Source organism: Panthera pardus, unplaced genomic scaffold (genome assembly GCF_024362965.1).
Source record: "Panthera pardus isolate Hobbes unplaced genomic scaffold, ASM2436296v1 HiC_scaffold_3, whole genome shotgun sequence".
In the NCBI taxonomy this organism is placed as follows: Eukaryota; Metazoa; Chordata; class Mammalia; order Carnivora; family Felidae; genus Panthera; species Panthera pardus.
Genome location: NW_026526876.1, coordinates 51,056,154 through 51,080,726, shown reverse-complemented (window position 1 = coordinate 51,080,726; position 24,573 = coordinate 51,056,154). Strand labels below are relative to the sequence as shown.

The 24,573-nt window shown below is 42.7% G+C and overlaps 1 protein-coding gene, 1 long non-coding RNA gene and 1 other non-coding gene across 7 annotated transcripts; 2 read left to right on the top strand and 1 right to left on the bottom strand.

Annotated features, from left to right (window-relative positions):
- Positions 1 to 4,714: 4,714 nt before the first annotated feature.
- Positions 4,715 to 18,485, bottom strand: SLFN14 (schlafen family member 14). The gene is given in 8 exon segments (XM_053892237.1): positions 4,715 to 7,858; positions 7,860 to 8,199; positions 10,224 to 10,938; positions 13,577 to 13,705; positions 15,511 to 15,623; positions 15,625 to 15,981; positions 16,228 to 16,902; positions 18,475 to 18,485. Coding segments are annotated over 8 exon segments (2,847 nt in total). The 3' UTR covers positions 4,715 to 7,351.
- A 2,531-nt stretch (positions 18,486 to 21,016) lies between these two features.
- Positions 21,017 to 24,096, top strand: LOC109251947 (uncharacterized). 5 transcript variants are annotated; one of them, XR_002073784.2, is made up of 4 exons: positions 21,356 to 21,762; positions 21,875 to 21,974; positions 23,689 to 23,883; positions 23,982 to 24,096. It is a non-coding gene; the product is annotated as an uncharacterized LOC109251947 (long non-coding RNA). The 5 variants fall into 5 exon arrangements; XR_002073781.2 differs by having other exon boundaries at positions 21,357 to 21,762; positions 23,689 to 23,827; XR_002073785.2 differs by lacking the exon at positions 21,875 to 21,974 and having other exon boundaries at positions 21,357 to 21,762; positions 23,689 to 23,827.
- LOC128774359 (Z30 small nucleolar RNA) lies at positions 23,761 to 23,857 on the top strand. Its single transcript, XR_008418937.1, has one exon. It is a non-coding gene; the product is annotated as a Z30 small nucleolar RNA (small nucleolar RNA).
- Positions 24,097 to 24,573: the final 477 nt, after the last annotated feature.

Here is a 24,573-nt window from a genome sequence, read left to right as displayed (position 1 = left end):
CGAACTCACGGACCGTGAGATCATGACCTGAGCCGAAGTCGGACACTTAACCGACCAAGCCACCCAGGTGCCCCGAATTATAGCTTTTTTTGGTGGGGGAGAGAGAGAGCGGAGGAGAGGGGCAGAGGGAGAGAGAGGATCTTAGGCAGGCTCCACACTGATCTTGGAGCCAAGGCTCAGTGCAGAGCCTTGTGGGCTCCACCTGGGGCCCACCAAGGGGTTCACCAAGGAGCTCGATCCCACAACCCTGGGATCACGACCTGAGCCAAAATCAGGAGTTGGATGCACAATTGACTGATCCACCCAGGTGCCCCAGATTATGCCATTTATCTCAGCCTAACGTGCACATGTGACAATGTTCATATCACTCCTGGATATGTGTATGTAAAACAGCGTGTTAAAAACGCGATAAAGGGGCGCCTGGGTGGCTCAGTCAGTGGAGCGTCTGACTTCGGCTCAGGTCATGATCTCACAGTTCATGAGTTTGAGCCCCACATCGGGCTCTGTGCTGGCAGCTCAGAGCCTGGAGCCTGCTTCAGATTCTGTGTCTCCCTCTCTCTCTGCCCCTTCCCAGTTCATGCTCTGTCTCTGTCTCTCAAAGGTGAATAAACTTTAAAAAAATAATTTTAAAAAGGCAATAAAGACATGAGGTAAACTCAGAATATTGGTTACCTTTGAGAGGAGAGAAACATGAAACTGGAGATGGAAGGCAAAGAGAACCTCACATTTATCCACAATATTTTATTTTTCGAATTTTAAAAAGGCTTGAAGTAACTATGGTAAAATGCCAACAGTTGTCCATTTGGGTGGGGCAAGAGGGTAACAAAAGGCGGGTAACAAAAGAAATGTTTGTTATAATATCTTTGTACTTAACAGGAGTTTATCTTCCTTGCTCTTATGAAACATACACCACACAAACTCAAAGTGGGATTATCCCAGAATACAAGATGGTACAAGAAAACCATTAATAATATAAAATATCACATGAACAATTAATAGAAGTCAAAATTGTCTCACATACAAAAATCTGGTAATAGTCAGAAGGTGTTCTAGAAAAGCATTATTTTAGAATAGTAACAGGAAGATTTTTTTTTTTACTTTGAGAAAGATTTGAGGCAAAATCTGTCTACACACACACACACACACACACACACACACACCTCTGACCCTGGTGACAAGGGCTTGGGGTATGGCAGCCAGAGTGAGTGTGTGTGTGTGTGTGTATGAATGAACATATGCAGGTTGGAAATGGTGATGTGAGGAGGGGTCCATGGTGAGGGGAAGTAGGGTTATGAGAGACTCTGAGAAAATACAATCCACAAAGAAACAAAAAACAGACACAGGACAGAGGAGACCCACACCCTCATACTGGCTCTGACTGTTCCCCAGCATCTTGCTATGCTGTCTTGTATTTCACAAAGACCCAAGTCAGAAAAGTTATGGTCCAGGGAGCCAGGGTTGATAAGTCAGTTAAATGTACGACTTCAGCTGAGGACATGATCTCAGGGTTCGTGAGTTCCAGGCCCCCATAAGGGCTCTCTGCTGTCAGTTCTGAGCCTGCTTTGGATCCTCTGTCTCCCTCTCTCTCTGTCCCTCCCCCCCCCATCCTCTCCCTGTCCCCTCCAAATAAATAACCATTTAAAAAAAAATTTTTAATATATGAAATTTATTGTCAAATTGGTTTCCATACAACACCCAGTGCTCAACCCAAAAGATGCCCTCTTCAATGCCCATCACTTGCCCTCCCCTTCCTCCCACCCCCCATCAACCCTCAGTTTGTTCTCAGTTTTTAAGAGTCTCCCATTTTTAAATTTTTAAAAATGTTTACTTACTTTTGAAAGAGAGAGAGACAGACAGACAAAGCGGGAGCAGGGGAGGGGTAGAGAGAGAGGGAAAAACAGAATCTGAAGCAGCAGGCTCCAGGCTCTGAGTTGTCAGCACAAGCCCGATGTGGGGCTCAAACCCACAAACCGTGAGATCATGACCTGAACTGAAGTTGGACACTTAACCGACTGAGCCACCAAGGCGCCCCCACATGAAACTATTTTTTACTGTTTATTTTTTTGAGAGAGAGAAAGAGAGAGTGTGTGCAAGCAGTGGAGGGGCAGAGAGAGGGGGGGAGAGAGAGAGAGAACCCGCACTGTCAGCTCAGAGCCTGATACAGGGCTCCAATTCCAGACCGTGAGATATGACCTGAGCCGAAATCAAGAGTTTGCTGCTTAACCAACTGAGCCACCCAGGCACCGCCCCCCCCACATCAAACTATTATTAAGGAGGAACCCCTGGGAAGTGGAATTGGAGACGAAGAAGATAGGGAGAGAGGAATTATTATTTTGTCAAATAAGCCTGAGTTGCTCGGGAAATGTGTCATGCAATAAAGAAAAGCAATGCTGGGGGCACCTGGGTGGCTCAGTTGGGTGAGCATCTGACTTTGGCTCAGGTCATGATCTGACAGTGAGTTCCAGTCCCGCTTCTGGCTCTCTGTTGTCAGCGCAGAACCTGCTTCTGATCCTCTGTCCTCCTGTCTCTCTGCCCCTACCCCGCTTGCCCTCTCTCAAAAATAAACATTAGAAAAAAAGAAGAAAGAAGAGTGATGCTAGAGCCAGTTAGGGAATCAAGCAGTGCATCTCATGGACTTTCTCACTTAATTTTTCTAGTAGGCTCTGTAATTCCAACAGCTGTAGTTAAGCCCCGTTGAACTTTCTCCTGGATTTCCTTTTCTTGATTGGGCTCCTAATGCTGCTGATCTTAGATTTGATTATGGTTTTTTTACTTACCACTCTGATCTGCCACTTCCTTCCACAACCCGCATAAGTTACAGTTCCTTTGAGCTCTGGTTTGCTTGGTTTCTTTTGGGTGTCCATTTTAGAGATTGCAAGAATATTATAACATGGATTTAGCAATCATTTTTTTAACACTGAGAAAAGGTGTTGTACACTAGAGGGAATTGAGTTTGAGATGTCACGAGCCAGATAATTAATTCCCAATCTTAGCTGTTCATTGGAAACTTTCACAACCTTTAAAAAAAAAAAATGCAAAATGCAGATTCAAGAGCTCCTCCCACAGACATGTGGAATTCAACAATGAATCAATGAGTCAATAGTACTTTAAAGGTGATTCTATGGTCAGTCAGGCTTCATTGTTTTTTTTTTTTTTTTAATGAAATTTTCTTTTACTAGACTCCCATTTCCTTTTTTAAAAAAATTTAATGTTTATTTATTTTTGAGAGAGAGATACAGAGGATGAGTGTGGGAGGGTCAGAGAGAGGGAAACACAGAATCCTAAGCAGGGCTCCAGGCTCTGAGCTGTCAGCACAGAGCCAGGGGTGGGGCCCAAACTCAGGAACCTTGATATCATGACCCTATCCGAGGTCTGATGCTCAACCAACTGAGCCACACAGGCGCCCCTCCCATTTCTTCTTCTTCTTTTTTTTTAAGTTTATTTATTTTCAGAGAGAGAGAGAGAGCGTGAGCAGGGCAGGGACAAACAGTGGAGAGAGAGAATCCCAAGTAGGCTGGGCACTGCGAGCACAGAGCCCAAGCAGGGCTCATTCCCACAAACTGTGATATAATGAACCCAGGTGAAATTGAGGGTAGGATGCTTAACCGACTGGGCCACCCAGGCACCCCCCAGACTCCCATTTCCTATCTCTCATTACCACAGTCTACTGGCTCACTATTCATGGTGGATTGCCATAGAAATTACTAGTATTAGTAATTAGTATTAGATTGTCACAAAAACCCAATTTGTACCAAATCTGGCCAGTGTCATTACTTCATGATATTGCCTACATGTGGCAAGCAGAGGGGTAGTTATCTGATTGAGAAAAGTAATACAATACACAAATTAGCTTAGAGTCACAGCATTTCAAAAAATCATGGTTGAGAAGTATCCACTGAGAAAAACCCACAAGAGCCCAGGGGATGTCTTAATAGCCACTGCTCACAGAGTCTACTAAGTGTTGTGTCAAACCCTGTCCCAATAAGCATTTCTAGTACCCTCTCAGCCCTAGGAAGAAACTAAGCTTCCCAAGGGTTAAGTAACATTGTTGATAAAGTAATTTCTCATAATCACCTAATCACCATCTGACCGTGTGCCTGGCTCTGAGAATTTAGCGGGGGTTCGATAGCTACTGTCTGTTGACTCTTGGGTTTGTACCAAGCACATGAAACAAAGCATTTAATCTTTACAACAACCATCTGAGGGATATACTGTTGTTTTTTTGCATTTTATACAGAAAATTCGGTTAAGCTGCCCAGATTACATTTGGGTGCTTGAGTCTGAAATTTGAACCTTGTCATGTCTGACTCTGAAACCCATGCAAGTGCACTAGTTACATTTGGGGAAATAAAGATATGTAAGTGACCATCCTTACTCTCAAGGAGCTCCCAGTCTGATTGGAAGAGAAGGGTGTATACATCTATTTCAGGACAGAAAGAAAAGACTTGGAGAAGGGGTCAATAGTTCTCAACCCTGGTGGCATATAAGAATCATCTGGACGACTTTTAATAAATACCGATGCTCAAGCCCATGCCTAGAGATGCTTATTTAATTGGTTGGGTGTTTGCCCTGATCACTGGTATATTTTAAAGCCCCTTTGCCCCCGTACAAACGATTTTCAGGAGTAGCCAGGGCTGAGAACCACTGAGTTAGACCTTCTACTTTAAGCCAGAGTGAGTTATTGAAGTAGACTAAGAACTGATAGACTCTCAAATTCAATATATAAAACAATTATTTTTATTTGTATTGTTTTGTTTATAAGATTTATTTTGGAGAGAGAGACAGAGAGAGAGACAGAGTGTGAGCAAGGGAGGGACAGAGAGAGGGAGACACAGAATCTGAAGCAGGCTCCAGGTTCCGAGCTGCCAGCATAGAGATGGATGCAGGGCTTGAACTCATGAAGTGCAAGATCATGACCTGAGCCAAAGTCGGATGCTTAACCAACTGAGCCACCCAGGTGCTCCTGAAATAATTATTTTTAAAATGAATTATTTTATCAGATTATATAATGTATACATACAGTTTAAAAAGTTAAATTGTACTGAGGCTTATGACTAAAATATAGCAGTTCCCTGTTTTTTCCATTCCCCTAATCCCTCCTCACTTGACTCTTTAAATTAATTTTAGAGAATTCACACACCTCCCATTATCCAAATGTTAATGCAGTGGTGTCTTTTGCTTCATCAGAAAAGAATTACTTGCTGAACTTTATTTCTCCCACCCAAAGTACCCAAATATCCCCAAGAAACGGTAAAAGGGAGGAAATGTCAAGTAACGGAAGCAGGAAGAGGCAGGGAGGGGAGAAGTTCTTCTGTTCAGTCCATGGTCAGTAAAGCTGACCATTAGGTTTCAGACTGGCCTGTCTGATCCTCTCCCATCTCTTGGAAAGGTGATGGGCTTTATGTGAAATTATAGCCAAAGGAATATTTCCACACTTTCTTTTGCATTCATGCCTGCCCAGCATCAATAAAGTTTTCTGAAACCTTTCTAGAAATTAAAAGCAATCTGGAGGGGCACCTGGGTGTCTCAGTTGGTTAAGCGTCCAACTTCAGCTCAGGTTACAATCTCACTGTTTGTGGGTTCCAGCCCTGCATCAGGCTCTGCTGACAGCCTGATTCAGATTCTGTGTCTCCCTCTCTCTCTGCCCCTCCCCAGCTCATGCTCTGTCTCTCTCTGCCTCTCAAACACAAATAAAAGTTGAAAAGCAATCTGGAAGCTGGAATATTTCCAAAGCAACTTAAAAATCCTTACAAACAGGAAAGCAAGTTTGCATTGAAGAGCACGGCATTGGCTTAGCTGTTTGGGGAGCTGACCAGAGAAAGGGAACTGTGTTTTATTTCTACTTCACATACACTGGAAAGAAAACATGATAGGAGAGTATTACGTAGATCTTGTTATGCTGACGGCTACTTCTCTGGCACAGTTTAGAATGACTTTGGCACTATCCTCAAAAAGTTTTTAAGCTAGAGAATGGCTGCAAAAGGAGAGACCAAATTTAGGTCAGGGGGATGGCGAACGTTTAATTTGAGGAGTTGGCCTTTTGAACAAAGACTTGATCGACAAGCTAGGATTTCAGCAGGTAGAGGGGCAGACAAGGCTTTGAAGGCAGAGAAGAGAAGCACAGCCAGAAGCCAGGAGTGGGTAGGGATGGCATGGGTGGTAGAGTTGCCATCCAGGCTCCCTGTTGATTAAAATTAACACCAAATCATAATGGAAGAGCTCAGGGATGTGCAAAGGCCTCTTACAGACAGACCATTTCCCAGGCCAGCAGCAGAGGATAAGCAGTTTTGAGCCTAGGTGAACATATGAACAGGTAGAGGATGAACATGAGCAGTGTGTGTGTGTGTGTGTGTGTGTGTGTGTGTGTGTGTGTGTGTGTGTTGTGTGTGTGTGTGTTGGGAGGAGTAAGGGGAGGGTTGGTGGTCAACCTGAAAACTTTGGAAACTAGGAGAGAAGAAAAATAAATTTGCTTTATTTTGTAAACCTGACCTGTCTGAGTCCTTGTGGTGGAAATATCCCTATTTTAGAGATGACTGCACTAGTCGAATATTGCCTAGACTCTTCACACATTTGAATAGGATCCCCATTGCTGCAAAGCTATGTTCATAATTTGGCTTCCAATGTTGCCATTGAATATATGGATTAGCAAAAGCATCTGGCCCATTTACTACTACAGTACTCACTGTAAACTGACAGGGTGACATTTTCATGTGTGCGTTGGTCTTTTGTGAGCTTGACTGGCATCAAACCATCTCCAAGAGACCAATCCATGCTTAGTGCAAAGAGGAAGTCAAGTTGTGGGCCCATGAAGCTCGAGACCCAGAGCCAGTATGAGGTACTCAACAAGGTGCTGCCCCTGAGATACCCAGTTAAAATAAGTAGCCTGGGGGGCATCCTCCCTCCCACTCCCAAAATGGGTCAGCAAGGCTGGGCTGCCTTAAGACGCCTTGGGAGAGGAGGTATAACAAAGGACGCATTAGGAGAGGAAGTCAGGGTGTGTCATGGAAAGCCTTGAGAATTGGTTTGGCTTCTAGCCTGCAGGGCCTCCCTGCAGATACGTTGGCAGGGAATGCCACACAGTCAGTTCCCCATTTAAGGAGAACCGCTGGTCCCTGAAAGATGGACTGGATAGGAAAACCAGAGGCAGGGGACCAATCGTCAGTCTGCCATAGTGTATAGGAGGAGGAAAAGGACAGTAACAGCACACAGAGTGAAAGGTCACTCCCAAGAGACATTTCTTGGCTCCACACAGTACTTACTGTGCCTTGACTTTCTCACTTGCAATATGTGAGAAGGAGTAGCTGCCACCTCCCCCAGAGAAGAGACTCTGCTCTTTATGGCACCTGTATTGTTAAAATAATTTTCGGAAAGCTGCCCTCTTTTCATAAAGCACATAAAGGTGTTTAATGGCTCATGAGGCAAAACGGAGCTCATGTGCTTCTTCTGACAGTGCACATTCTGGACTCAGCCCAAACACAATCTTCCTCTCCAGGCCTGAAAACTGTTGAATACTGTCTAAGATGATGTGACTTCCCCAAACACCGGAGGCCTGGCTGAACACAACCTTCGTTGCTCCAGGGGTTACAAATAATTCCACTGCTTTTAGCAGTGCAGGCTCATAGCATCCTCTGTCCTCCCTTTTCCTGCACAGAACGGCTATGTCTTTGGGCAGGTAGCCACATTGGAACAGGTGGTGACACCTTTCCGCCACGTGTTTCACAATTTGTTCCATAGTGAGGCCAGTCTCTGTGTCATCCACCCCAGGCAGACCCTGGGCACACACTGCTTCCTTGTAGGCAGTTTCCCCGAACAATGGCAGTGTGTCTGGGGACCTGCCAGAGGGCAGATTTGCTCTGATCCCTTCTCATTTCTTCTTTCGTGACCGTTGCTATTTCCAGAGCACAGTGGATCCCATTGGTGATTGTTTTTCGAGGAAACTGAGCAGATGAAGGGGGGAGGCCATTAATATCTGCATGATGGACTTGGAAAGGGTCCAGAAAAATCCAGAGAATCCCATGATGAAGGTTTTCACTCCCAGCTCCCCTCACCTTTGGAAGGGTGATGCTCCTGGCCTTCAAGTACTAGTCTCCATATTTACTGCAGAAATTCTCAGTCTCATCCATCACTATGTGTTTAACCTCTAGGAACTCCCCTTGTAAGAAGGTTTTCCGAGTCACAACTCTGCAGGTGGTTTGTTGGCTAGAGGATGAAAGAGAGAATAAGGTTTCAGGCATATATACAAAGGGAACACCATATGCATCACTATCTACATCGGAATTAGAAGCTGGTTCTCATCTGGAGACTGATTCATTGACTCAGTGGTGTCCTAAACACTACAAAACTACTCTACTTACAAGTTACCTGATAGAATACATAAACTGCAAACTCTACTCTTTGGGGTTATCTAATTAAATCTGCACATGAAAAATTTTTTAAATGAACCCAGGTAGGAGATTTCATTTCTATTACTAGTCCATTTCTGCTGCTTGACAATCCCTAAAGACAGGCTCATTACATTGACAGGAAATCTCAAAAGCAATTTCCACTTGTTACTATCATTGCTTAACTTTCTTCCTTTTTAGAGCAGGCGAGCAGGTCCCTGGAGGCATAATTTTTATGTGCAAAAGAGGTATGGGCTAGGATGAATTCCTATCTAAAGCAAATCCTATTTCCCCACTTACTGGTAGTACAAAACCAAAGCCTTTTTAGATTTTGGTAAGGAAAACATCAGGAAGTTGCTGAGTTCCATGACATGTCAAGTAAGATAGAAAATCTACAGGGCTATGCCTCTCTGGGACTGCTACTCTGTTTACTTAGCTCAATTTTCCTTTGTAGTATGTTTTAGTGTACTAGAGGAGGAGGAACAAATTAGAGGAGGCAAGAAGCAGCCAATTTCGTTATATAGATAGATATAGGTAATTTTTTCAAAGTAAACTTGGTTGTTTCTTTCCTCTAATTTAGATCCAAATAACATCATTCATTCCTATAGATTTCCTGATTTACATATGCAGTCCTTGGGGATTTACTCCCCCTATGCCTTGAATCACAGCTACTTACATTCTTCTGTACCTGTTTCGACTGTGTAGACTTCTTGAAGTAAAGCACCGATTCTTAGCCCCCTCATATTAGGGGTTCAATAAATAGCTTGTTGAATTTGCTTTTTGACTGGGATATTTTTAATCTTACCCATACAGCATAGCCCTTAGCACAGTTTACAAGATCCTCCATAATTCGGAATCTACTTCCTTTCTAACTTCATCACCTGCTACATACCTCTACTCCCTCCCTACTCCAGTAAGACCTACCATTCTGATTCTCTCATGTGCTTTTGCACTTGCTGTGTGCCCTTTGCCTAAAAAGCCCTCCACTTCTCCTACTGACTTCTTAAGAGTGTGCCAAAGGATCCTTCACCCAGGACTATTTGCTGGCCAACCTCCAACCTAAGTTAAAATAAGCATATCCTTATTATCATATTAATTATGCAACATTCAATTTGCTTATTTTTTTCTTATCTCCCTTATCGGATCTTTAGGGCCCCATCTTCAATATATTTTTCCCTGGTAACACTAAATGTACACATTCCTAGCATATAAGTGGGGCCCCAAAAGATTTATTGGGTACATAAGTAAACCAAACCAAAAATTAAAGTGAGTTTGCCCTCATTTGCTAGATTGTATAACAACGAATTTTTTTTTTTTTTTTACTACACTGAAAGGTAAAGACTTAAATCAGAGGCAAATTTGCATGTTTTCTGCAATTGTCGATTCAGAATAAGTCAAACAAATGAAAACAGTTTATAAACAAAATGAAATGGGTATTTAAATTCAAGTTCCTGTTAGGTATAATGTCTAATTAACTGAAATACTCTATGACTTTGAAGCCTTAAATATCAAGCAAAATGTATATTTAAAACAAAACAGGCTTATTTCCACTTTTCTTAAAGTTAAGGCCAGAGATTGTAGGGAAAAAATGTTTCTAGTTAAAGAAATTTAAAGTGATATATAGTTGGCTAATTTGTAATGAGATGTTTAAACCTGAGCATTACATAGTACCCATTTGTAGCTCAACTACCTGATCATTTGGAGATGTGTATAGGGTTTGGGCTCTCACATTTATGCAGCTAAGGCCTCACAACATCTTAAACTAGAAACGCAGATTACTCTTGAGATACTGTCGAAAAGACTGACTAAATATGTTTATCATGTTGTCAGTGGCCCTCTTACATCACATAATCCTTTAAAGAGTCACTTTCACAAACATAAAGGATCTCTTTTGGTTTGCAGTGCAACAAATGCTTAATTTTCTCCAAGATCTTTATGGCTAGGGCTGTCTTCCTGGTTCCTGAAAGGCAGTGGATAAACAATTCTCACGGCTCCTGAAGGCTTTCTGAAAGCAACTCACATTGCTCCTCTATGAGCAAGTTGAAAAATTCACAGCCCAGCTGGTCACTCAGAAGAGATCTGGAACACAGTGAGACTATGATAAAGGCTGGCAACAAGTCTTCCATTTCATCCTTGGCAGCAAGCCTGTAGGACTGGGGGTAGTGAACAGGGATTTCATTGGGGCTGCACTGTGTGCTGGACAGGTGCATCAACCTTGGGATAGCACACACTTTCCCTGTGTAACTACCAACGGTTCCCAGTTTCTGCTTTAACTGATGAACAGTGTTTCGGCCATATTCAAGCCCTCCAATCCAACCGGGGCGTATTAAGATCGTATAGAGTACCAGGGGACTGTTAACTGCTATTAGAAGAGCGTCGCACAGGACATCCCGCTCTTTCCTTAAGCCAACATCACTGGCCCAGCTTCTAGAAAATATCACAATCCCCTGAGAACAAGGATATATCTGTGTCTTCATTAATTCCTTGAGTGCTTTATGATCTGAGAAGAGTTTCTTAAAGAGGGATACTGGTTTAAACTGTATCTCTTCCTGTGTCACTGAAAATGCAAGAAATAGAAATTACAAACTAAAATTTACAAAAGCATATTGTAAGTATTCCTGCAACATCATAGGAAGAAATGAATCTAGCCATGGAACTATGGGTTTCCTCGTCTACAAAGAAAGCACCCCCTCTTTATTTTGATGTAGCCCAATAATTTATTTTTGCCTTTGTTTCCCTTGGCTCAGGAGACATATCTAGAAAGACCTGGTAATCACAATACTGGGTATTTACCCAAAGAATATGAAAACGCTAATTCAAAGGGATATAGGCACCCCTATGTTTATTATTGCAGCATTACTTACAATAGCCAAACTATGGAAGCAGCCCAAATGTCCATTGATAGTTGAATGGATAAAGATGTGAGAAATATATATATATATATATATATATATATATATATATATATACACACACATGGAAATATATATATACACATGGAAATATATATTTATATGGAAATATATATATACATGGAAATATACATATATATATATATATATGGAATATTTTTGGCCATAGAATGAAATCTTGCCATTTGCAATGACATGGATGGATCTAGAGAGTATTATGCTAAGTGAAATAAGTCAGTTAAAGAAATAAAAATACCATATGATTTCACTCATACGTGGAATTTAATAAACAAAACAAATGAACAAAGAGGGGAAAAGACACAAACCAAAAAACAGACTTTTAACTATAGAGAACAATCAGACGGTTATCCCAGGAGAGGTGGGTAGAGGCATGGATATGAAGGGGATTAAGAGTACACTTATCTTGGGGTGCCTGGGTGGCTCAGTCAGTTGAGCACGAACTTTGGCTCAGGTCATGATCTCACAGCTTGTGAGTTCGAGCTCCGCATTGAGCTCTGTGCTGACAGCTCAGAGCCTGGAGCCTGCTTTGGATTCTGCCTCTCTCTCTTGCCCTTCCCCCGCTTGCATTTTTTTAAAAAAAATGTGTTTTTTAAACATTAAAAAAAGAATACACTTATCTTTTTTAAAAAATTTTAACATTTATTGATTTTTTGAGAGACTGAGTGTGAGTGGGGAAGGGGCAGAGAGAGAGGGAGACACAGAATCTGAGGCAGGCCTCCGGCTGTCAGCACAGAGCCTGAGGCAGGGCTCAAACTCACAGACCACAAGATCATGACCTAAGCTGAAGTCCAATGCTTAACTGACTGAGCCACCCAGGCGCCCCAAGAGTACACTTATCTTGATGAGCACTGAGTAATATATGGAACTGCTGAATCACTGTATTGTACACCTGAAACTAATGTAACACTGTAATTAGCTACTCTGGAATTAAAATTTAAAATTAACTCAATAATTTTTAAAAAGAGAAAGCACCCCCTCTTCACAGGCCAGGACTACAAATTTCCTATTTCTGGCAGCTCTTGTGCAGGAGAAGGCAATAGGGAGGAGTCTTCACAGAATAGAATAGCCTCCTGGTACCTTCTCCTCAACCCCAAGTGGTCCACTACTGTTAGGAAGGTATTTCTTCCGGCTAAGGGGTGTGTGTGTGTGTGTGTGTGTGTGTGTGTGTGTGTACCTGGTGCTTTAGGGATCCAAGAACTTTCCTTTAGGACATTGATTCTTAACCTGTGGCAGTTTTGCCCCCTGGGAGACATTTGGCAATATCTGGAATATTTTTTGTCATAGCTGGAGAAGGTGCTACCGGCGTCTAGTGAGTAGAGGGCAGAAATGCTGCTAAATATCCAACAAAGTCACAGGGCAGCCCCCCTCAACAAAAATTATCGAGCTCGAATATCAATAGTGCCAAGATTGAGAAGCTCTGCCTTAGGAAGAGTCCAGGTGACCCCATGGTTCACCTCTCTCTTTTATTTTTAAGTTTTTTTTCACTGTTTATTTTTGAATGAGGGAGACAGAGAGTGAGCAGCAGAAAGAGAAGGAGACACAGAATCCGAAGCAGGCTCCAGGCTCTGAGCAGTCAGCACAGAGCCTGACGGGGGGCTCGAACTTACAGACCGTGAGATCATGACCTGAGCCAAAGTCAGATGCTTAACCTATTAAGCCACCCAGGCACTCCAGTTCACCTCTTTCTGATTGGAAAGCCAGGGGCAGCTGTGGTATAGACTTAAAGAATTTAAGAGAATTCCTATATTTTCTCAAATTTGGAAAACAAAAGCCATATGTGACTGGAAGCCCCAAAGCACACAGAAATATAATGTGGATACAATAACTGAGAAACAAGAGTCCATCGTATATATTATTTCAGGACCATTATGTCTACATTTGACCTCCTTTAAGGACTAATTGCCACCAATTCCTCCCAATTTATTATTTTTTGTAAACTCTATGTTCAATGTGGGGCTCAAACTCATGACCCCAAGATCAAGAGTTTCACGCTCTACCAACTGAGCCAGGCAGGTACTCCCCAACTTTATTATTATTGTTGTTGTTACTATTTTAACTTTATTTTAAATTAATTTTGTTTTTTTTTAGGGTTCATGTCCAGTGTGGAGCCCAATGCAGGACTTGAATTCACAACCCTGAATCAAGACCTAGGCTGAGGTCAAGAGTCAGATGCTTAACCAACTGAGACACCCAGACGCGCCCCCATCCTCCAACTCAGTTTTAGAAAGCAAAGTCCCTTCAGCTATAATGAAGAAGGAATACCTGGAAACAGACATTGTTGTAGAGGTCTCTTAAATTCCAGGACTTTTTTGGGAGATGATGGGCTTCCTAGGGCTGATGGAGCTGGTGAACTCAGGTGAAAGCTGTAGTCAGTGGCCAGACTGGAAGTTGCTAAACAAACACACGGCAAGTTGTTTCAGATGAAAAAAGAAAACTCTTTTTCATTGCCCTTACTACTGTTGACGTGAGATGTGCAGCGTGCCTGAGCCACTCACGCTTTCTATGCCTCAAACAGTTCACATATGTTAGGAAATGAAGACTGGGGACTCTTGGAGTGTCACGCATCTTCTAAGTCACTATGTGGCTCATTTTGGGCAAGTCATTTCCTCTCTCTCGTGCGAACGTGAGCTGGTGGCCCCTAACGTTTCCTTCTAACTCTGATATTCTGATTCTGGGTCACCCCTAAAAGGAAAGGCTGCTGGTGGCTGATCAGAAAAAGGTTAGCACAGTATTTTTTTTTATTTTGTTATAGTTTGTTTAAACCCCCATTCAAGGTTTAGTTGGATCAGAAAGCAGCAGGATCTCTAGATTGGGGTGTGTGTCTATGAGAAAAGTAAACTCAAATTTAGGACAGGAGAATGATTTAGCAAAATCACTCGAGTCTTGATCCCAGCTTCTCTTATCAAATTTGGAACATATTGACCATGAAGACAAACTGACCTGTAAGTCCTTTATGGGTTGATTAGAAATCACCAGGGCTGATTCTGAGCCAAATTGTAAGGGAGGTGAAAACACTGAGTCCTTCTTCCCCTCCCCCATCCCCTGCTCAGCATCTCCTTTTACATCGGTTTTTCCCCATTTGGTAGTGCCCCAAGCCCACTGGTTGAAGACATTAGCTCTTAATGTTACAGAAACCATTCAAATTTGTCAACAAGCTTCCCTTAAAGGAATTAGTGGAGGGGCACCTGGGTGGCTCAGTTGGTTGGGCAGCCAACTTCGGCTCAGGTCATGATCAGCCGGCTGGTGGGTTTGAGCCCCACATCAGGCTCTGTGCTGACAGCTCAGAGCCTGGAGCCTGCTTATGGATTCTATGTCTCCCTCTCTCTCTGCCCCTCCCCCACTCATGCACGCGCTCTCTCTCTCTCTCTCTCTCTCTCTCTCAAGAATAAATAAATATTAAAAGAAATTTTTTAAAAAAAGATTAGTGAATTCATCCTTAAACAGTGTTTCTCCCAAATACTGACTTCAGAGTGACCCTGTTGATTAATGTTTTTGACTAGAAAACCAGCCTACAAAATTCTTTCAACAGGCAGTTACCGTGCATAAGGGAACTTTCACTAATTCATAGCTGATCAGATAAATTTCCAAAAGTGGACCAAAATCCAAGCATTTCTTGACCTCAAAGAGTTCATATTCTGGGTCTTTGGAGCTGAAAATATTTTTTTAGGATTGTATTTTTAAGTAATCTCCACACCTGCCGTGGGGCCTAAACTCACAAACCCAAGATCAAGAGTTACACACTCCACTGACTGAGCCAGCCAGGCACTCTGGAACTGAAAATATTTTCAAAAGAACGCTGTAAAGGGAGAATATTTGTTTTTTTTTTTTTTTTTAAGGGTTCAGAGCCCTAGGCAGGGGCTTATTTTTTTTATTTATTTATTTATTTATTTATTTTTATTTTTTAATATATGAAATTTACTGTCAAATTGGTTTCCATACAACACCCAGCGCTCATCCCAAAAGGTGCCCTCCTCAATACCCATCACCCACCCTGCCCTCCCTCCCACCCCCCATCAACCCTCAGTTTGTTCTCAGTTTTTAACAGTCTCTAATGCTTTGGCTCTCTCTAAAGGGAGAATATTTGTAAGCAAAATTGCTTTCTATCCTTCAACGAAATTACCTGACCAAATACCCATGGAAGGCACAGAAGGGGTTCCTTCCTGGCTGACTAGATTATGACTTCTCTTCTGCTTTACCTGACTGAATATCCAGCATCATGGCCACCCAGTGCTCCACCGTCAGCCTTGTGACAGAATTGTCCCTCATGATCCAGGAATCCGGGGCCTCTGTGAATACTACACAGCAGAAGTATGTGAACCACATAGACATATCCGTACAGGACATCGTTTTGGTACACATTCAAGATTTTGGTTGTGAAATGCACCTTTGGCTTCTCACAGCAGAAGTGGAAGGTTGGCAATTTTTCTACACAGCTTTCTATTTCCCTTTTTAGTAAGTCAGGGTTCACTTTTTCTCTCTGACAGCCAAACACTTCTTTGTTCTTATCATCTACTCCAATAATTAGGTATCCCCCGAGGGTGTTGGCAAACGCAGAAACGTAATGAGGCAGCATTTCTTTAATCCGAGGGACAATCTTTCTGGTGGTGAACCTTTTAAGCTCCACACGTGTTGACTCCGTAACATTGAGTTTCTCCTTATACAGGAGCCTGTCCTTTTGTTTTTTTTATTTTTTTTTTAATTTTTTTTAATGTTTATTTATTTTTGAGAGAGAGACAGAGCATGAGCAGGGGAGGAACAGAGAGAGAAGGAGACACAGAATCTGAAACAGGCTCCAGGCTCTGAGCTGTCAGCACAGAGCCCGACACAGGGCTCGAACTCACAAACCATGAGATCATGACCTGAGCCGAAGCCGGATGCTCAACTGACTTGAGCCACCCAGGCACCCCAGGAACCTGTCCTTTTGAAACAGTTCTGAGGCAGACACCCTCCTTTCTTCCTCTTCCTGAATGTATCCGTAAGGAACTTTCTGAGAACTCCACTCCTTCACCCTTGATCTTCCTCTTTGGGCTCTAGACTGCTTCTCTCTGAGAAGCTCCAAGGCACTGCTGGCGCTCAGGTTGACAGTGGAAGTCACGGCTCTCTGGTAGAGATTGGAACACAAGCTGCAAATCCTTAGGGGGAGGCTGGAGACATCTGGGCTCCAGGACTTTACAAAAATCAGGAGATTGTGCCCCTGCTGCATGTAGTCAAGGTATTTCTGTGAACCTGAAGGAAGGAGCTTCTGAAAAGAAGTTTCCAGGTCCTGCCCCAGCCCATGGCATCGTTAACTGTAGCTTTTATCATCAATCTCTGCTTTGATCACACCCCCTCCAGAATTTAACAGCGCACAGGTGGCTTGGATGATTTTCGCATTCTCCATTCTTTTCAGATAGCTACTGGCCATCTTCTTCCTGCTCTCTTCTCCAAAAGTCATCCTGCCCACGTGTACAACTGTCTTGGGATAGAGCATTTCCATGTCGGTCTGGACGCCATCCAGCCCAGCAGTCCCTCTGTGCTCCAAACAATAACAGAAAGGGGTTCCAGGAAACAACTTGGACAGAAATGTGGTTTCTACATTAACAAGAATCCTGGAGATTACAATGTTTTCTTTGAACTTACAGATTACTGGAGATACATTTTAACATTGGAAACACTCTTAGATATTACTATTTTCTAACAACGTTGCAAGCTCCCAAGTCTTTCCAGCATGAACAGGTATAGGTAAAGATGAATGCTTAATATTTTGCCATAACAGAAAGATTCCATTGCTGAAACTGTTAGTCGTTTTTCATTTAAAGTCAGGAAGCAACAACAGTGAGCCCAGAGATAAAGGGCACGGATTGGCACAGGAGCCAAAGCAAGTTATACAGAATATGCAGAGGCAGAAGTTGAGCCAAAAGTTGCTCCTATTTATAATTCAAAGGGAAAGGAAGGCAATAGAGAACTAAGGGAGAATAGTTCTGGGGTATATGTGATGTGGTCTTATAAAAACAAACATAAAAGTTGGTGTTCTTTATGCACTATTTTATACATTTAAAACATTTTACTCCTGGAAGAATGTCTATTGATACCAAATGCAGAAACCGTTATAGCTTCTCAAACCTTCTTCTAAAAATACATTTCTTCATACACAGTGTGAAGTAAGAGCAGGAGTGTTCTTTCTCTTCTGAATAGTTCTACCCTGTGCTGGGGGAGCCTCCAAGGCTCAGAAGAAAATGTGAGCCTTTGGAACATAGTCCTTAAACTATGGTCGATTTCCCTTTTTGCTTCATGGACCAGAGAGCAGCCATCCAATTTGAACTCAGTGCTCTGAAGCAAATGTTTCACAAACGGCCTTGTTAGCTCTTATTAATTGCAAAGCAAAATATTTACTAAACCAAATCAAAATTCTTCCTCTAGGAGAAGAGAACCATGTCTTCTGTGTGATCTCCTCCAAGTAGAGGCCATATGGGTGTTGTTTATGCCCAGCAAGAGGGGAAAAAAGCAGGCATCCGCAGGATGGGTACCCTCCTCTGCCATTTGTTTGCTCTTGGCTGCCTTCTCACTTCCTCCAGGCAAACCAGAATCAGCCTGATGAATTGTTTTTTTCATATGTGAGCATCTTCTGTAGGTAAATGTAAACATATGGCTCCTAGAGAAATTTCTGTTCATATAATAGAATCACAGAAGTGTTGGAAGTGTTGGCCCTTTCTAGCTTTGAGACCTCAGTTATGCTAACCAAAGCCTCAGATTCCTTCTGTGTAAATTAGAGATAATAATAGTGTCTTCTTTGTACAATTCTTGTGAGAATGAAATGTAGCCTGGGGCTACATGTCACAATAAAAACTGCTATTTAGTGATTGGCTTCTTTGGGCCAGATATGCAACTCTGATTGTCTCAAATTGTCCTTATGACAACTTGTAAGACATGCATTATTTTCATCATCTTATAAATGAAGAAACTGAATTCAGGGAAGTAAAGCTCAAGGCTACACACCTAGTAAGTAACAGAGCTGGGATCTGAACCCCTGTCTCTTGCAAAACTCATTTACTATCATTCTGCCATGCAGCCTTACTGTTAGCCAGAATAAGATACACGTCCTGCTCACAATCTAGAGAGGAAAAACATGTATTAACTCATTGCAATTCAACAGATATAATAACATCAGTTGAGCCCTTTACCTGCTATGCATTCTCTGTGTGCTCATTCAACTCTTATAACAGCTTGCAAATATAGTCACATGCATGACCATTATACCCTAGTGCCACTCTGGAGAGCTAATAACATATGAACAGTGTGCTCTGGGTGTTCTGAGGAGTGACAGTAACTATGCTCGTGAGTATAAGATTTCATAAATGAGATGGTACATGAGTTGCAACCTGCAAGTAAGAATGCACCAGGTTGAGGGGCACCTGGGTGGCTCAATCAGTTGTGTCCAACTCTTGATTTGGGCTCAGGTCACAATCTCACAGTTTGTGGGATCGAGCCACACGTCGGGCTCTGTGCTCACAGCAAGAAGCCTGCTTGGGATTCTCTCTCTCCACCTCTCTTTCTGCCCCTCCCCTACTTGTGCACTATCTCTCAAAATGAATAAACATTAAAAAAAAAAAAAAAAAGAATGCACCAGGTTGAGAGGGAGAGATGGGGAAGGAAAGGGAAACCAGGTAGAAGAATAGCACACGAAAAGACCCATTATCTTCACTGTCTAACGTCCCCTGTCCTGAAACTACAATGGAAATCCTTAATAGGTCTGGTACAGAGACACTCCATTTCTCTTCATTCTTCCCTTTTATTTCTCGAACTTCAATCTAAAATGGAACCAGAGGGGGCCACCTGGGTGGCTCAGTCGGTTAAGTGTCTGACTTTGGCTCAGGTCATGATCTCACAGTTCATGAGTTCAGGCCTCACATCTGGCTTTCTGCTGTCAGCACGGAGTCTGCTGTGGAGGCCACTTCAGAGTCTCTGTCTCCCTCTCTCTGCCCCTCCCCTGTTCTCTCTTTCTCTAAAAAATAAATATACATACATACATACATACATACAAATAAATAAAATAAAATAAAATAAAATAAAATGGAACCAGAGGAGAGAAAATGAACTCTCACACAAGGGCCCTCAGGAAAATAAAAAGACTGAGAGATTCATTTCTCATAAATGCCTGATTTACAGAAAACTGATACTTGATATATTTTTGAGAGAGAGAGAGAGAGACAGAGACTGTGTGTACAGGGCCACACATGTGCAAACAGGGGAGGGGCAGAGGGAGAGGGAGGTAGAGGATCCCAATCAGGCTCCAAGCTCAGCTCCACACTGGGCTCGATCTCCTAAGTCGTGAGATCATGACCTGAGCCCAATTCAAGAGTCAAGGCACTCAACATATTGAGCCACCCAGGTATCCCTGGAATTTTCTTAAATGATAGTGAGTTGGTCAGGGGTTAAGTTTTACTTATGGTTCCCAGAGGCACAAACAAGAAATAACCCAGGTCAGGTTGGTCTTGCAAAGGAAGCTGAATTGAAGTTTGTTTGTATGACCAGACTGGTTAATCTGGTCTGGTTTGCTTGGTGAATTTTCAAATCTGGCCTCCCTTTGTTTTTTATTTTAACAGACTCTAAACTGAGCTCTCTCCTCCTTACATTCCCTACCCAAATATGCAGCCTATCCCAAACTCTCAAGGGACTCAATGTAACTTGCTAACGTTTGCAAGTCTTGAACTGCAACTCCTCTGCTCTTCCTAAATAAACTCATCTTTTTGACAATTTTGCACTTGTCTCAGTCTTCCTTTTTATTTAGGTTGACACCTTCTACCCATCCCTTTCTGACACTCATCACATTCCTCACGCTGCTTTTCATAAGCCACCTCTCAATTTCCACTTCCACAATCCTAATTTAGGTTCTTCTTAGCTCTCACCTATGCCAATCACTTGCTATAGTTTCCCTTTCTTTCACTTCGCCCTCCTTTGATCTATTTAAAAACACATTTGCATACATAGTTGTCAAAAGTACAGCTCTGATCACTGATCTACTCCCACTCTGAAATCTTCAAGTCTCCCACTTTCTCCAGAGTAATCTACACAGCCAGTAAGCCACCATCTTTGATGAAGTCTTGATTTGTCTTTCAAATTTCCCACCACCTCCTTTCTTTAACACTAATAGCGGTCCTCAGACTTTGGTATGAATCAGAATCATCCCTGGGGCACCTTTCAATAATACATCTGCCTGGGATCCAACGCTAGAATTTCTGATTAGATAGTCTGGGTTGTGCTCCAGGCTTTTTGGGGTTTTTGTTGTCTTTGATGCTAGAGGACATACATATTAAGTATCCCCTGGTGTTTTCTAACTCACCGAATTTAGAAACACTACATTTTTTCGACTTTACTTACATTTCCAAGTTCCTCCATGCTTTCTCATTTAATTCGGGCGTCAAATTATTCCTTCTGCCAGAATCTCCTAATTTTCAAAACCCATCCATCTTTCCAGACTCAGATCAAATGCCACCTCTTCCAGGAAGTCTTTCCAGTTCTCCTGCGCATTTCTTTGATATTTAGCTGCACTTTTCTTGTGGAAAGCTGATCTAGGAAGCGTCCAAGCGCCCGATCAACGAAAGAGTTCACAGAATGGAAAGGGACACATTCCTCCCAGCCCCCAGCCCTCAGCCCTCCCGCGGGAATCGGACAAGTGCAGTAAATCCTATTGGATCACTATCTGAATCGATAATTCTTCCCGGAAATCCCGGGCACAACTCTTTCAGATGCCCTCCCCGGTTGTAAAACAAAGGACCGGCAACTGGCAAAAGACGTCCCAAAGTCCAAGGGCAGGGAGTTGAGAGGCAGGCAGGAATCGCTCAAAGGCTGAAAAAGCACTAGCCTGAAGACGAAGACCCCACCCTAAGAAGCAACCGAAAAGGCGCTTCCGCCCTCCGTCCCGCTCCACGCCTCAGTGTCGCCTGGCCCTCCGATTGGCTGCTCCTCGCACCCGCCCGACAAAGGCTGTGACCCACGTGACTCAACGGCGGCCGGAGGATTGGTTGTCCGGAGGGGGCTGTTCTGGGCGGGGAGGTCTCGCGAGCGGCAGCAAAGCTAGACTACCGGCAAGCGAGAAGCGGGACTGAGTTGTAGCCAAGAGCCGAAAGGCCGGGTGTCTGCTGCTGTCAGTCTCCGCGGGCCGGAGCAAACCTCCCGAGACAGGGCGTAGGAGCTTGAGGAGTTCGGAGAGCGGGCTGTGGACTCGTGCCTGGGTCTTTGGTTTGAGCCCTGGCTTCGGCCTTACTCGTATTTCCCTGCAAGTACGGCCCCTCTCAGTCTTTCCTGAAGTCGGTGCGGTTTGGACTTTATTATTATTATTTTGTTGAGAGTCCATTGTATGGAAGCACCGGTTGACCTGCGCAGCGCGCCGTGGAGACCGCCATGAGGTAGAAGCTAGGGGAGGGAGGGCTTAGAGATGCTTGTATGGTTACCTGCGTGCAGTACTGGAGGTAAGTTGGCTTTTTAAATTGTGCTGATGACTTTGTAATCTAGGTTTAGGAGGAAGGGGCGCCCAGTGACCGAATTAAACGTTCATTTATTGAGCCTCGTCCTATGTACCAGGCACTGTTCCGAGTGCGATGGATGCAAAGGCCAGGAAGACACTGGCCTGGTTCTTGAGGCAGTCCGTGCCATGGGGCCGATGGCAGAGATGGAAGGAGGGGTATGTGCATGGGTAAATAACTAGCGTGTGATGGCGTGCTGTGGTGGGGAAAAGTGCTGTGTAAGTGAGACGAGAGGATGACAGAGTTAGAGACCACTTAGAGAAGGTGACGTTTGAGTAAGGTTACTAAAATTAGAAGTTCTCCAGGTTGAAAGGGTTGGGGGAGGCACTCCAGATGGAGCAAAGCGTACTGAGGAAGAGAGCTAGGAATGTGTGCGTGCTGTGAATGGCGGGAGCACACTTGGAGCTCCGCTCCCAAGTTTCATGCTTTTAGACAAAGTTTTTTAAGTTCTCTGAGCCTCTGTTTTCCTCGTTTTTAATGTGTACTTCACCGGTGTAGGAAGATGAACTAAAGACTCCAGCGTAGCCCCTGTAAAACAGGCACTTTGTTAGTCCCCTCGCCCCCCGCCCCTTTTTAATGGAGTTTAATTGCTGAATGGTTAACACAGACCAACAGCTGTCAATTTTTAACTAAGGAGTATCGATCTATTGACATTTATAGATGGCTGAAGGAAGCATGTGCTGTCTCCAGAATTGTTACTTAGGTACTGACAACACCATGCTGAAAGGCTGGGGAGGGTGACATTGTGATCCAAGTACTTTTCCACGTCAGTGACAACATACCACCAGAAGGTGTCATTTAGAATAAATGAAATGCAGTCAGCTTTCTTACTCAGAAATTGATTATCCAGGTTTTGAATTACTTACACTTTGCATTGCTTTTTTTTTTAAACATTTTTTTAAATTTTCTTTTTTTTTTTTTAATTTTTGTATTTATTTTTGAGACAGAGAGAGACAGAACATGAGCAGAGAAGGGGCAGAGAGAGAGGGAGACAGAACCTGAATCAGGCTCCAGGCTCTGGGCTGTCAGCACAGAGCCCGACGCGGGGCTCGAACTCACAGACTCTGAGATCATGACCTGAGCCAAAGTCAGATGCTCAACCGACTGAGCCACCCAGGCGCCCCTTGCATTGCTTCTTTTATCTTTCCTATGGCCTGGAGAAAAATGAAATTAAGCCTCATATTTAACTGGTAGTGGAAAAATGTAAATCTGATCATCAAACCTCTGTTCTCTTTCCAGCTCTACTGTTAGTTAATTTGTTGTGAACCTTTGGCAAAACGTAGCCTCTCTGGATCTTGGACTTTTAAGATAGAAGATTCCAGTATAAAGATTTTATGACTATACTTTTTCTCTTTGTTAGGAGCAGAATTATAAATCAAACTGTATATTAAATGAGCTGGAGTTTATAATGGAATGTAGTAGAAAATCTTTTCTAAAGCTTTTGCTTTAGGACAATAAATCTCTTCACAGACATCCCTGAAATTTTATCATGCCTAGTGTTTGGGCTCATTAAAAAAAAATTTGGGGGGCACCTGGGTGACTCAGTCATTTAAGCATCCAACCCTTGATTTTGGCTCCAGTCATAATCTCACAGTTGGTGGGATGGAGCCCTGCATCCGTCGGGCTCTGCACTGACAGCCTGGAGCCTGCTTGGGATTCTCTCTCCCTCTCTCAAAAATAAACATTAAAAAAATTTTTTTTTAATCATAAATGCTTCTCCACTCTCCTGTATTTCAAAAGCAAAAAAGTTCCTCCAAGTTTGCATTTTTGTATAGCAGACTTGCTTAAAGCAAAACATAATGGAAAATAAAGTATTTGTTGAAAACCCATGGTTGAAACTTATCTATAAAGAAGCCTTTATTTTTTTCATAGGTTAACCTAAGTTTTCTCGGATGTGGAGAGTGTTGGGCTGGTCTTAGGTATAGAAAGATGTGAAATGGAATGATGCGATGATGAGTGAAGTATAGTCTGACCTGGTATTGCCACTGCTTCAGTGTTGGCCTTGACCAGGGTATGATCCCTTAATCTTCTCTCTGAGCTGATTCTGGTTGTGGTTTTTCCACATTGGTATGTTTTAATCTATTTGCATACTGATTTTATTATGTATAAGAATGTTTCTTTGATATTCTTTTGAATTGCTGATACTTTGCTGTTTTCCTTCTTAGGTTGAGGTGAAAAATCTGGCTTTTGATATCTTCGTGGAGGACTACATTATTTCAATCCTGAATCTGGTTCAGTTTTCTTATTGACTTATTATGATATTAAAAATGCTTAATTAACTATGGTGTTTGTTTTCGTAAAACCTTGCGCTCTAACAAGAACTTTTACAAATATCTGTTACATTCTTCTTATGGTACACAAAAGTGTTAATATTTTCAAATCCATAGGTTAATCCATTTCAAAATTTAATCAACTTTGTGCTATAAGAGAATGTACTTTGAATTGCTAAATGAGTGAAAATATTGGAAAACACTTATCTCAGCAGAGGCACTTAAATTATTTTCATCCTTCCTCTACCCATATATTTTCACCAACCTGACCATCCAGTGGCATGAATTTTACTACACAGAACTGAAGTGTTTCTGTAGTATTTCTAAGACAGGGTATTTCACACAAAGCTGAATTCTTGCTGTTGGAGTAGAGGATTTTTTCTCCAAGTATTAGATTAGCAATAAACACACACACACACACACACAAGATGCCAATACAAAAATACCTCAAAGTCAAAGGTGGTCTGAATTTAAACACCTCAGTAAT